A 13,059-nucleotide genomic window follows, 5' to 3' on the forward strand; every position below is an offset into this window, starting at 1 on the left:
CAAGCAAGGTACAGATAGCCCTAGTGGGGGTGGGGTGGGGTGAAGGAATCGAAATAGGCTAAACAGCACCTCATCTTCCGACTAGACACTTTACAGCCTTCTGGACTGAATATTGAGTTCAACAATTTTAGATCATGAACTCTCTCCTCCATCCCAGGCCCCTTTCCGATTTCCCTCCCCCTTTTCTTTCCAATAATTTATATAGATTTTTCTTTTCCCACCTATTTCCGTCATTTTTAAATGTATTTCCATCCATTGTTTTATCTCTACCTTTTAGCCTATTTTACCCCACCCCACCCCCACTAGAGCTATCTGTATCTTGCTCGTCCTGCTTTCGAGGTTTTTTAGCACATTCCTTTAGATAATATCACCACCTTCAACACTTCTTTGTCCTTTTGTCTGTGACATCTTTTGGTTATCTCCACCTATCACTGGCTCTACTTGTCCCACCCTTCCCTTAAAACAGCTTATATTTCACCCCTCTTCTATTTTTACTTAGTTCTGTTGAAGGGTCATTCGGACTCGAAACGTTAACTGTGTTCCTCTCCGCAGATGCTGCCAGACTTTCTGAGTTTTTCCAGGTGTTTCTGTTTTTGTTCCCAATAACCTTTGACTCCCCTGCCTAACAACAATCAATCTACCTCCGCCTTAAAAATATTCAGTGACCCCACCTCCACCGCCTTCTGAGGCAGAGAGTTCCAAAAGTCGCACAGCCCTCTGAGAGAAAAAAATTCTCCTCATCTCCATCCAAAAGGGCGACCCCTAATTTTAAAACAGTGGCCCCACAGTTCTGGACCCACCCACAAGTGGAAACATCCTTTCCACGTCCACCTTGTCAAGGCCGTTCAGGATCTTGTGTACTTCAATCAAGTCACCCCGCACTCTTCCAAACTCCAGTGGAAACAAGCCCGGTCTGCCCAACCTTTCCTCAGAAGACATCCCGCTCATTCCAGGTATCAATCTAGTAAACCTCCTCTGAACCACCTCCAACGCATTTTACATCCTTCCTTAAATAAGGAGACCAAAACTGCACACAGTATTTAAGGTGCAGTCTCACCAATGACCTGTGTAACTGAAGCAATGATATCCTTCTCTTTCTCTCATAATGAAGGTTAGCACCCATTAGCCTTCTTAATTACTTGCTGTTCCTGCGTACTATCTTTTTGTGACTCATGCACTAGAACACCCAGATCCCTCTGCACCTCAGAATTATGCAGCCATTCTCCATTTAAGTAATACTCTGCTTTCTGGTTCTTCCTGCCAAAGTGAACAACTTCACAATTTCCTATCTTACACTGCAGAAGCTGGAAGAGGTGGCACCTCTGCTAATTCACCCCCACCCAACAGATCTGAAGGTGATTCAGCTCAGAGCCCGCAGTCTGCAATAATCTGACATCAAGAGACCTGTAATTAAAAAGTGGTGAAACACAGTGAAACCCAACACAGTACTGAGACCAGGAGACAACTATTTGTTTGACAATATTACCTTCCATGATGCGATTGTGAGATTTTTAGGTGATTACTGTACCCATTAAAAACCCACTAATACTTTTTGAATCCCTCAGTGCGGGAGGAGGTCATTCAGCCCATCGTGCCTGTGCTGGCTCTTGAAAGATTAAGCCAATTAGTCCCTACCCCCACCGCCGCTCTTTCCCCCATGGTTCTGCAAATTCCTCCTTTAAAAGTATTTTTTTATTCGTTCATGGGATGGGGGCATCGCTGGCTGGGCCAGCATTTATTGCCCATCCCTAATTACCCATGTTCAGAGGGCATTTAAGAGTCAACCACGTTGCTGTGGGTCAGACCGGGTAAGGACGGCAGATTTCCTTCCCTAAAGGACATCCCTAATGTATTTATCCGATTCCCCTTTGGAATCTGCTATTGAATCTGCTTCTACCACCTTTTCGGGCAGCGCCTACCAGAGCACAACAACTCGCTGTGTGAAAGAAACATTCTCCTCATCTCCCTCCCTTTGGTTCTTTTACCGATTCTCTTCAATCCGTGTCCCTCTGGTTACCGACCCTCCTGCCACTGGGAACAGTTTCTCCTTCTTTACACTGATTTCCTAATCTTATATCTTCCTCCAGGTTCCATGCCCTAAGGAGGCGATGGAGACCACGGACTTCCATTGGATTGGTCCACGGTTACGCTTGGCAAAGTACGGCAGTGGTTTGCCGTTGCCTCCTGTAGTGTGGCTGACCAGGAAACTCTCCCGCTCTTATCACTTGCCGTCAGGCGTATTGGAAGGATTTGCAGGCTGATAATCAACCTGTCTGGCCATGTTATGGACACACCTTCCATTGCCATCGAGTCCTGAAGTGGGACTCACACCCGGAGCTTCTGGCTCAGAGAGTGGGACACTATCCCCTGCACCACAAGGGCTCCTTCATCTGATACATCAACCAAATTATTAACAGTATAAAGGAATATTTCAAAAATTTTACACTGCTTTGGTCCCATCAAGTTAACTTGCGTCATCAACGCAGAGCATTATTCTTAAAACTTAAAATGAATTTAGTGTATAACACACAGATGAAATCCATTTTGAAATCCAGTATTTTGTGTGATCACATAAGCAAACGAATAAAGGAACCTACAATTTTTCTTCTGTCTTGCTGTGTGGATACACCAAGTTATTAATCTAGCGCAGATACAATTTACATCACAATAATACATTTCTAAAGTATGAAGGTTATTGCTTTTCAAAAGTTATTATTTTTGTGTTAATTCTGCGTAAATGTTTTTCAGAGTTACGTTATTGATTTTGTGAGGTTATTAATGTTAAATGATTCAATTTAAATTAATTTATGGATGGTTGCATTATTGGTTTTAAGCTGTGAATTTTAAACAATTTACTCGATTCATTTTGAGTTGGTTATTTATTTTTATTATCCATTTTTACGTATCGATTTTAAATTCAAATCATAGAATATTTACTGCGCTGAAGGCCATTCAGCCTGTCGTGTCTGTGCTGTCTCTTAGCGAGTCCCACTCTCCCACCTTTTCCCCACAGCTGTGCATTTTCTACCCCTTCCCATGCTTATCCAAATCCCTCTTGAATGCCTCAATTGAACCTGCTTCCCCTACACTCTCAGGTCATGTATTTCAGACCCTAACCACTCGCTGCATAAGAAGATTTTCCCTTATGTCACCTTTAAGTCAGTTCTCAACCATTCCGCCAATGGGAACAGTTTCTCCCTGTCGACTCCCATGATGTTGAACACCTCTATCAAATCTCCTCTCAACCTTTTCTTCTCCAAGGAGAACAGCCCCCAGCTTCTCCAATCCATTCACGTAACTGAAATTCCTCATGCCTGGAACCATTCTCATGAATCCCTTCCGCACCATCCCTCACATCCTTCCTAAAGTGCAGTGGCCAGAAATGGACAATATACTGCAGGTTAGGCTGAACTAGCGCTTTATAAACGTTTATCATAACTTCCTGACTTTTGTAGTTATTGATTTTGTTCTTATTTCTACTATCTTAACTTCTTCATTTTGTTACTGAGGTTAAACTGCTCACTTTGCTGATTTTATATCATTGTTAAATTACTAAAATAAGACTATCGGTTTTAAGTTATCATATTCTTGTACATTACGCATTTTTAGGTCTTGATCTAATCGATTAATTTTCTTATTTATGTTAAATTGTTTATTTTTAAGATTTTAAGTTATTGATTTTCAACCATTGATTGTAAAATATCATTTGATCATTTCAAGTTATTGATCAGGTTATGTTTGGATTATTATTTTCATGATTTTAAGTTCATGTTCTGGAGTTACTGATTTTGATCATATATTTTAAATTATTGATATTAAACAGTTCATAAAGACGATTGTAGGTTATTGATTTTAAATGAATTATTTTGATCATATACTTTAACTATTTATAGGTCACTGATGTTAAATTGTTCATGATGATTTTGTTATTGAGTTTAAGTTAATGGTTTGGTGTTCTTGATTTTGATCATATCTTTTAATTATTTTAAATTATTGATATTAAATGGTTTATGATGATGATTTTAAGTTATTGATTTTCAGCTATGGAGTATAAGTTAATTATTTGGAGTTATTGATTTTAATTATTTTAAATTATTGATATTAAATGGTTTAAGATGATGATTTTAAGATTGATTTTCAGATTGATTTTCAGCGATTGAGTTTAGGTTAATTATTTGGAGTTACTGATTTTAATTTAAAAAGATTATTGATATTAAATGTTTTAAGATGATGATTTTATGATATTGATTTTCAGCGATTGAGTTTAAGTTAATTATTTGGAGTTATTGATTTTAATTATTTTAAATTATTGATATTAAATGGTTTAAGATGATGATTTTAAGATTGATTTTCAGCGATTGAGTTTAAGTTAATTATTTGGAGTTATTGATTTTAATTATTTTAAATTATTGATATTAAATGGTTTAAGATGATGAATTTAAGATATTGATTTTAAGCTATTGAGTTTAAGTAAATTATTTGGAATTATTGATTTTAATTATTTTAAATTATTGATATTAAATGGTTTAAGATGATGAATTTAAGATATTGATTTTCAGCGATTGAGTTTAAGTAAATTATTTGGAGTTATTGATTTTAATTATTTTAAATTATTGATATTAAATGGTTTAAGATGATGATTTTAAGATTGATTTTCAGCGATTGAGTTTAAGTTAATTATTTGGAGTTATTGATTTTAATTATTTTAAGTTATTGATATTAAATGGTCGAAGATGATGAATTTAAGATATTAATTTTAAGCTATTGAGTTTGGAGTTGTTGATTTCATTAATTTGATTATTTGAAGTTAAATGGTTTATTTTATTTTACCACATAGATCAACCACATTTTAAAAATAGAACATTAATTCAGACTGATCTATGGTTTTCCCTAAAATCTCCTTTCAGTCTCTGAGCCTCACCCTTCAGATTGTCCCAGTTCCTTCAGTAAGTTACATTCATAGGAAAGTCAATTATTATTATTATATATAATAATTATTATAATTATGATTATTGAGGATATTCTCCTCCCCTCCCCCTCCCCAACCCCCTCCTCCTCCTCTCTCTTCCCTCCCCGGTTGCCAGCCAGCTCGTTGCTAAGGCGGCCCCGCTTCCTCCGCCGCTCGGCCTTCTGGGGGTTGTAGTCCCGCGCACCCCCCCCCTCCTCCTCCCTCCTCACCTCCCAGCGTCCAGCGCTGCCGGCGGACTACAAACCCCGCGCGCCGCAGCCCCTAACCAGGAGCCTTAGCGAGGAGGATGCTGAAGAGGGACAAGAGGCCACGGAAGCCTCTGTCCTCCCAGCCTGGCCTTGGTGCACCTACTGATCGCAATTGGAATTGCAGGCCTCAAATCAACATGAATATTTTACATAACAAATGGTACAACATCTTTAAATGTATTTTGATCACGAACTTTTAAATATATTTATATGATATATAAACATAGGCTTTACTCTACTAATAAATTTTAATAGTTTTAAATCAATACATTTATAATACATTTATATATGTTTAAAGTATATTCATAAATTCAAATATAAATATGTCATTATTGACTAATATGTGCTAGCCCTGAGGGGCTGAATGGACAACTTCTTCCATTCCTTATATTAGCAATGGCTGGGTGGGTAGAACTCTTCCCTCTCTGAGTCAAAAGGTTGAGGGTTTGAGTCCCCACTCCAGAGACTTGAGCCCAAATTCCAGGTCAATAGGCCTCAGTGCAGTTACTGAGGGAGCACGGCAATGTCAGAGGTTCAGTACTGAGGGAGTACCGATGGAGTGCTGCACTGTCAGCGAGTTAGTGCTGACGGAGTGCCATGCTGTTGGAGGTTCAGTACTGAGGCAGTATTGCGCTGTCAAAGGGTCTGTACTGAGGGAGCGCCGCACTGTCGGAGGTTCAGTGCTGAAGGAGCGCCGCACTGTCGGAGGGTCAGTGCTGAGGGAGCGCCGCACTGTCGGAGGGTCAGTGCTGAGGGAGCGCTGCACTGTCGGAGGGTCAGTACTGAGGGAGCGCCGCACTGTCGGAGGGTCAGTGCTGAAGGAGCGCCGCACTGTCGGAGGGTCAGTACTGAGGGAGTGCCGCACTGTCGGAGGGTGAGTGCTGAGGGAGCGCTGCACTGTCGGAGGGTCAGTGCTGAGGGAGCGCCGCACTGTCGGATGGTCAGTGCTGAGGGAGCGCCGCACTGTCGGAGGGTCAGCACTGAGGGAGCGCCGCAGTGTCGGAGGGTCAGTGCTGAGGGAGCGCCGCAGTGTCGGAGGGTCAGTGCTGAGGGAGCGCCGCACTGTCGGAGGGTCAGTACTGAGGGAGCGCCGCACTGTCGGAGGGTCAGTACTGAGGGAGCGCTGCACTGTCGGAGGGTCAGTGCTGAGGGAGCGCTGCACTGTCGGAGGGTCAGCACTGAGGGAGCGCCGCAGTGTCGGAGGGTCAGCACTGAGGGAGCGCCGCACTGTCGGAGGGTCAGTACTGAGGGAGCGCCGCACTGTCGGAGGGTCAGTACTGAGGGAGCGCTGCACTGTCGGAGGGTCAGCGCTGAGGGAGCGCTGCACTTTTTGATGAGACACTAATCCAGAGCCACGACTGCCCTGAGCCACTGCTGGGAGTTGATGGCCAAGGTCATGACGCGGCCAAACAGGTTGAGTATCAGGTTGTCAATCTTCCAACATACGCCAACTGGTAGTGGGGAGAGTGGGAGAGATTCCTGGTTAGCCGTGTGATGGAAAGAAACTGGAGCCTCTACAATCGCAATCCATACCTCCAGACTACAACGTGTCTGGAAAAGTCTATGTTGCCACAGCAACTCGGAGTCCCTGGGAGTGTCAGGATGCGGTGCTAGTTGGCTGGACGGCTGGTGTGGATCGGGTTGGTGCCAACAGAGTGGGGTTGAATCCCCATTCCAGCAGGGGTGGGTTTGGAAACTGCTTCCTTGCCCTACCCGTCGAGGAGATTGTGGCTGCGTGGGTTGAATCTGCCTTTGGGCAGAGCATTACACAGGAACAGGAGGAGGCCATTCAGCCCCTCTCGAGCCTGTTACACAGGAACACGAGGAGGCCATTCAGTCCCTCTTGAGCCTGTTATACAGGGAACAAAACAAGGCCATTCAGCCCACCCATTGTGCCTGTTACACAGGGACAGGAGGAGGCCAGTCAGCCCACCCATTCAGCCTGTTACACAGGAACAGGAGAAGGCCATTCAGCCCACCCATTGAGCCTGTTACACAGGAACAGGAGAAGGCCATTCAGCCCATCCATTGAGCCTGTTACACAGGAACAGGAGGCCATTCAGCCACCCCCATTGAGCCTGTTACACAGGAACAGGAAGAGGCTATTCAGCCCCTCTCGAGCCTGTTACACAGGAACAAGAGGCCATTCAGCCCCTCCAGCCAGTTCTGGTGGATTAGATCTCTTCTCATCTGTATCTTTACTCCATTCACCTGCCTTGGTTCCATAACCCTTAATCCCCTTACCCAACAAAAATCCATGAATTGACCAATTGACCCCCAGCCTCGACAGCTTTTTTGGAGGGGGGTGGGGGGCTGTGAGAGAGCGTTCCGGATTCCCACTCCCCTCTGTGTGAAGAGGTGCTTCCTGACATCACCCTGAACGGCCTGGCTCCCATTTTAAGGTTCTGCCCCCTTGTTCTGGACTCCAACCCCCTCCCCCCACCCCCCCAAACCCCACCAGAGGAAACAGGGTCGATAGAGAGAAACTATCAAATCCTTTAATCATCTTAAACCCCTCGATGAGATCCCCCCCTCCTTTAACCTTCTACACTCGAGGGAATACAAGCCCAGTCTGTGTGACCCACCCTCGTAATTTAACCCCTTCAGCCCCGGGACCAAGCTGGTGAATCTGCGCTGAGCCCCCCTCCAGGGGCAATATCTGCCCCCCTGTAGAGGGGCAGGGCCCAGGACAGGACACGTTCAAAAGATAAATGAGAGTCAGTGATGTGAAATCAAACAGCCTTCGATTAAGTAGGAATCTTTATTTCGCTTCACCGGTGAGGAGTGACCACGAACTCTCACCTCTCACTGTTGCCCCATATTCACATTCCAGTCACATTTTTAATGACATAATTAAATAGCAAAGAGCAGGAACAGGGTTGGGACACAGACCCACTGCGCAGTGGGTGGGGAAGGTCAATCTCAGCTCTCCCCATCCCAGGGTTGGGGGGGAGACCGGACGCTATTCAGAGACCGTTGCTTTCCCAAACACTGGTCCTTCTGATCCTTTCCACCTCCCCTCCGCCACCCCCGAAATTTTGGAAGAGTTTTGGCGTGTCTCGGTGGTGCCCGTTGCCCGGGGAGAAGGGGTGGGGGCGAAATGAGTGAAGTAATGACCAGAAGAGGTGGGGGGGGACGGGGGAGGAGGTGGGGTGGTGAAGCTGCCCATCGCTCCCCCTATCCGATCCTTGGTGATTTCGAGCAGGAGGGCGGCAGGACCCGGGAGGAGGAGGGGGCGGGAAGTCCTGTCCCGCCAGGTCACCGGGGCATCAGCAGTTGGACGTGGCACCTGCGGGTTATGAAACCAATGCATGAAAAGTCATCCAACGTGAATACCTGGTCTTGCCCACGCTCCAACATGGTCATACAGATGGCGCGTGGCTGGAGGGCGGGGAGGGGCCAGATTGGCAGTCTGGGGGAGGTCACGCAAAGAACGGAGTGAAAAAAATGAAGGGGAGAGCACAGAATCCATTGGCAAACACACAGCCCCCTTTATTGATCAGAGAGAGAGAGAGAGAACGGGATCTGCCAAAATGTGCATCAAACGTAACTGAAGCAGTCCCAGGTCTGGCGAGAAGGGGGGCACATCCAAGAGGGGAAAAGAAATTTAATTAGACCTCAGAGTCCAATCACCAACTCTCAGGTTGTCCCCCACAGCTCAGCCTGCCCCCTCTCCATATTTACCTCCGACCCCCGTCCCCACTCTGGGCCGATCTACAATTAAAAAGATGCAGAGGGTCCCCGGCTGTCAGTGTGTCTGTCCAGGTTCCCCCCGGCACCCACCCCTGGGGATCCCATCACTCCTTCTGTTTGTCTCTTCTCTTCACTAGCTGGTAGCACAGGCCGGCAAAAGCCCCCAGAGCGAGCACACCGAATGCAGCTTTTGTCGCAAACACCGCATCATCCACCTGGGGAGGGAAAGACGAGGAGACTATGAGAAAAATAGAACAGAGAGTCACATCAATTAAATACATCGTCCCCGTCAAACATGCCCAGGGCAGGTACAGCACGGAGTTAGATACAGAGTAAAGCTCCCTCTACACTGTCCCCATCAAACACTCCCAGGACAGGTACAGCACGGAGTTAGATACAGAGTAAAGCTCCCTCTACACCGTCCCCATCAAACACTCCCAGGACAGGTACAGCACGGGGTTAGATACAGAGTAAAGCTCCCTCTACACAGTCCCCATCAAACACTCCCAGGACAGGTACAGCACGGGGTTAGATACAGAGTAAAGCTCCCTCTACACTGTCCCCATCAAACACTCCCAGGACAGGTACAGCACGGGGTTAGATACAGAGTAAAGCTCCCTTAATACTGTCCCCATCAAACACTCCCAGGACAGGGACAACACGGGGTTAGATACAGAGTAAAGCTCCCTTAATACTGTCCCCATCAAACACTCCCAGGACAGGGACAACACGGGGTTAGATACAGAGTAAAGCTCCCTCTGCACTGTCCCCATCAAACACTCCCAAGTGGGTGTAAAAGATCCCACAGCCACTACTGGCGGACGAGCAGGGGGTGAGAGGAGAGGACAGATGGACAGTGTGTGAGAGGGCTCTGACCTGTCCAGACTTTGCCACTCCATATCGTAGATCTGTGACAAAGTGCTCGCAGTTTGCCGAGGTAACACTGTAATCGACCTCCTCGCCAACGCGACTCTCCGCCTCCTTGATGATGGCGTTAATGGGCCGGACTGAAAGTTTCCCGTCAAAGATGTTGTTGACCTGGTAACGAGCACTGCCCACCACCGTGATCAGAGGGTCCTTCCTGATGCAGGCCTTGTCGGCAAAAACTGACATGAAACTGGTAACGCCCACATCACACACCTCACCTGAGAGAGAGCAAAATAACACCAGGTCACCCAGAGAGGGAGTGGAGGGAGTGGAGGGAAGAGAAGGGGCGAGAGGAGGCATGGGAGGGGGAAGGAGGGACATGAGAGGGGTGGAGGGGGAGTGTATGTGCATTGGGGGTGGGAAGGGTGGAGGGGAGCCGGAAGAGTGGAGGGGCAGTGTGCGTAGACTGAGGGAGAGGAAGGGGAGACAGAGGCAGGGCCAGAGGAAAGGGGAGACAACATAGAGGTGAATGGGCAATGCCTGGAGACTGAGGGGCAGAGGCGTGAAGCAGGGCGCAGGGGGGCGGGGGGGGGAGAGGAGAGGGGGGGGCAAGAGGAGGGGGGGGCAAGAGGAGGGGGGGCAAGAGGAGGGGGGGCAAGAGGAGGAGGGGGAAGAGGAGGAGGGGGAAGAGGAGGAGGGGGAAGAGGAGGAGGGGGAAGAGGAGGAGGGGGGGAAGAGGAGGAGGGGGGGAAGAGGAGGGAGGGGGGAAGAGGAGGGAGGGGGGAAGAGGAGGGAGGGGGGGAAGAGGAGGGAGGGGGGGAAGAGGAGGGGGAGGGGAGGAGGAGGAGGGGGAAGAGGAGGAGGGGAAGGGGAGGAGGGAAGGGGAGGAGGGGAGGGGAGGGCAGGAGGGGGAGGGCAGGAGGGGAAGGGCAGGAGGGGGAGGGCAGGAGGGGGAGGGCAGGAGGGGGAGGGCAGGAGGGGGAGGGCAGGAGGGGGAGGGCAGGAGGGGGAGGGCAGGAGGGGGAGGGCAGGAGGGGAGGGCAGGAGGGGGAGGGCAGGAGGGGAGGGCAGGAGGGGGAGGGCAGGAGGGGGAGGGCAGGAGGGGATGGGGAGGAGGGGATGGGGAGGAGGGGATGGGGAGGAGGGGATGGGGAGGAGGGGATGGGGAGGAGGGGATGGAGAGGAGTGGGGGAGGGGAGGCGGAGTGGGGGATTGCAGGGGGAGGGTTGCAGGGGAGGAGTGGGAGGGGAGGAGGGGGAGGGGAGGAGGGGGAGGGGAGGAAGGGGAGAGGAGGAGGGGAAGGGGAGGAGTGCAGGGGGAGGGGAGGAGGGGGAGAGGAGGAGGGGAAGGGGGGGATTGCAGGGGGAAGGGAGGAGGGGGAGAGGAGATGGGGAAGGGGAGGAGTGCAGGGGGAGGGGAGGAGGGGGAGAGGAGGAGGGGGAGAGGAGGAGGGGAAGGGGGGGATTGCAGGGGGAAGGGAGGAGGGGGAGAGGAGATGGGGAAGGGGAGGAGTGCAGGGGGAGGGGAGGAGGGGGAGAGGAGGAGGGGAAGGGGAGGAGTGCAGGGGGAGGGGGAGAGGAGGAGGGGAAGGGGAGGAGTGCAGGGGGAGGGGAGATGGGGCAGGGGAGATGGGGCAGGGGAGATGGGGCAGGGGAGATGGGGCAGGGGAGATGGGGCAGGGGAGATGGGGCAGGGGAGATGGGGCAGGGGAGATGGGGCAGGGGAGATGGGGCAGGGAGATGGGGCAGGGGAGATGGGGCAGGGGAGATGGGGCAGGGGAGATGGGGCAGGGAGATGGGGCAGGGGAGATGGGGCAGGGGAGATGGGGCAGGGGAGATGGGGCAGGGGAGATGGGGCAGGGGAGATGGGGCAGGGAGATGGGGCAGGGGAGATGGGGCAGGGGAGATGGGGCAGGGGAGATGGGGCAGGGGAGATGGGGCAGGGGAGATGGGGAAGGGGAGATGGGGAAGGGGAGATGGGGAAGGGGAGATGGGGAAGGGGAGATGGGGCAGGGGAGATGGGGAAGGGGAGATGGGGAAGGGGAGATGGGGAAGGGGAGATGGGGAAGGGGAGATGGGGAAGGGGAGATGGGGAAGGGGAGATGGGGAAGGGGAGATGGGGAAGGGGACAGGGGTGAGTGGACAGTGTGTGTATATTGAAGGAAGGAGTTGCATAGCTTTCCCCGGGAATGAACCTGTTGAAGTGAAGTGGAGCCAGTGGGAGGGAAGTTTTCCATTTCTCTCTCCACAGGCGCTACCTGACCCGCTGAGATTCTCCAGCACACGCTGGTTTAGTGTCAGGTTTCCCACATCCTCAGCGTTTTAGTTTTCGGTAGCAGGCTTTGTGTTGGGTGAAGGGAGGCAGTGGTTATGCTGAGAATCCTGCTCGAGGAGATGTTATCAAGGACGTGTCCTGGGTATCGTGGATATTCCAAATAACAAGGGGAAACCACTTTGTTTAATCTGGCACCAGGAGGGAATGGGGCTGTACCCTGTCCCCTCCTGAAACAGACAGGGTAAAGAGAGAGGGGTTAGCGCACAGGAGCACTCCCCCACCCCTCACTGGCAAACCCCAGCTAGAACTGTGTTGGCTCCAGCTGTTGAGGTGAGGGGGCTGGGAGCAGTGCTCTCCCCAGGAGTTGGATTGAGACAGTGTGAGTGTGAAGTGAGGAATTGGTTCAGTACTCACTTGGAGGGGCAAGGTGGATCACATAACCACGGCCCACATAGAGAGCCCAGTGTCTGTAGCCTGTGCGGAATATCTCAATCAAATCACCAGCCTCTGGTTCATCGCAACAACACTGCAAATTAAACAAAGTAGGTGAGAGTCAGGGAGTGAGTTCCTGAGAAAGAGAGGCACATCCACAGGCAGAGTGTGAGACAGTGCAGAGAGAGACAGAGAGAGAGGGGGAGGGAGACTTGCACATGCACACACACACACACACAAATGCACACTAAGATAAAAGCAAAAAACTGCGGATGCTGGAAATCGAAAACAGAAACAGAAATACCCGGAAAAACTCAGCAGGTCTGGCAGCATCTGTGGAGAGGAACACAGTTAACGTTTCGAGTCCGAATGACCCTTCAACAGAACTAAGGAAAAATAGAAAAGGGGTGAAATATAAGCTGGTTTGAGAGGGGGGTGGTTGGGACAAGAGAGCTGGATAGAGGGCCAGTGATAGGTGGAGAAAACCAAAAGCACATTCCTTAGATTATCAACACCTTGAAGGTTGTGATATTATCTAAGGAATGTGCTAATTAAGGGTAGAAAGCAGGACAAGCA

At 49.6% G+C, this 13,059-nt stretch overlaps 2 protein-coding genes across 2 annotated transcripts in view; both read right to left on the reverse strand.

The window, feature by feature from the left end:
• The window catches only part of LOC144675938 (atlastin-2-like), a 36,432-nt gene extending 27,326 nt beyond the window's left edge, over nucleotides 1-9,106 (reverse strand). Inside the window, exon 1 of the mRNA XM_078536458.1 lies at nucleotides 9,001-9,106. Coding sequence (XP_078392584.1) covers nucleotides 9,001-9,015 — 15 coding nt within the window. The 5' untranslated portion in view covers nucleotides 9,016-9,106. The remainder of the gene's footprint in view (nucleotides 1-9,000) is intronic.
• An 11-nt stretch (nucleotides 9,107-9,117) lies between these two features.
• LOC144675939 (phospholipase A and acyltransferase 3-like) lies at nucleotides 9,118-12,577 on the reverse strand (the record flags this gene model as incomplete). Its single annotated transcript, XM_078536459.1, has 3 exons — nucleotides 9,118-9,148; nucleotides 9,797-10,055; nucleotides 12,466-12,577. Coding segments are annotated over 3 exons (402 nt in total), but the record flags the coding sequence as incomplete, so codon positions are not given.
• Between the last annotated feature and the right edge of the window lie 482 nt (nucleotides 12,578-13,059).

The sequence above is a fragment of the Cetorhinus maximus genome, unplaced genomic scaffold (genome assembly GCF_964194155.1).
Source record: "Cetorhinus maximus unplaced genomic scaffold, sCetMax3.hap1.1 HAP1_SCAFFOLD_1233, whole genome shotgun sequence".
Taxonomy (NCBI): Eukaryota; Metazoa; Chordata; class Chondrichthyes; order Lamniformes; family Cetorhinidae; genus Cetorhinus; species Cetorhinus maximus.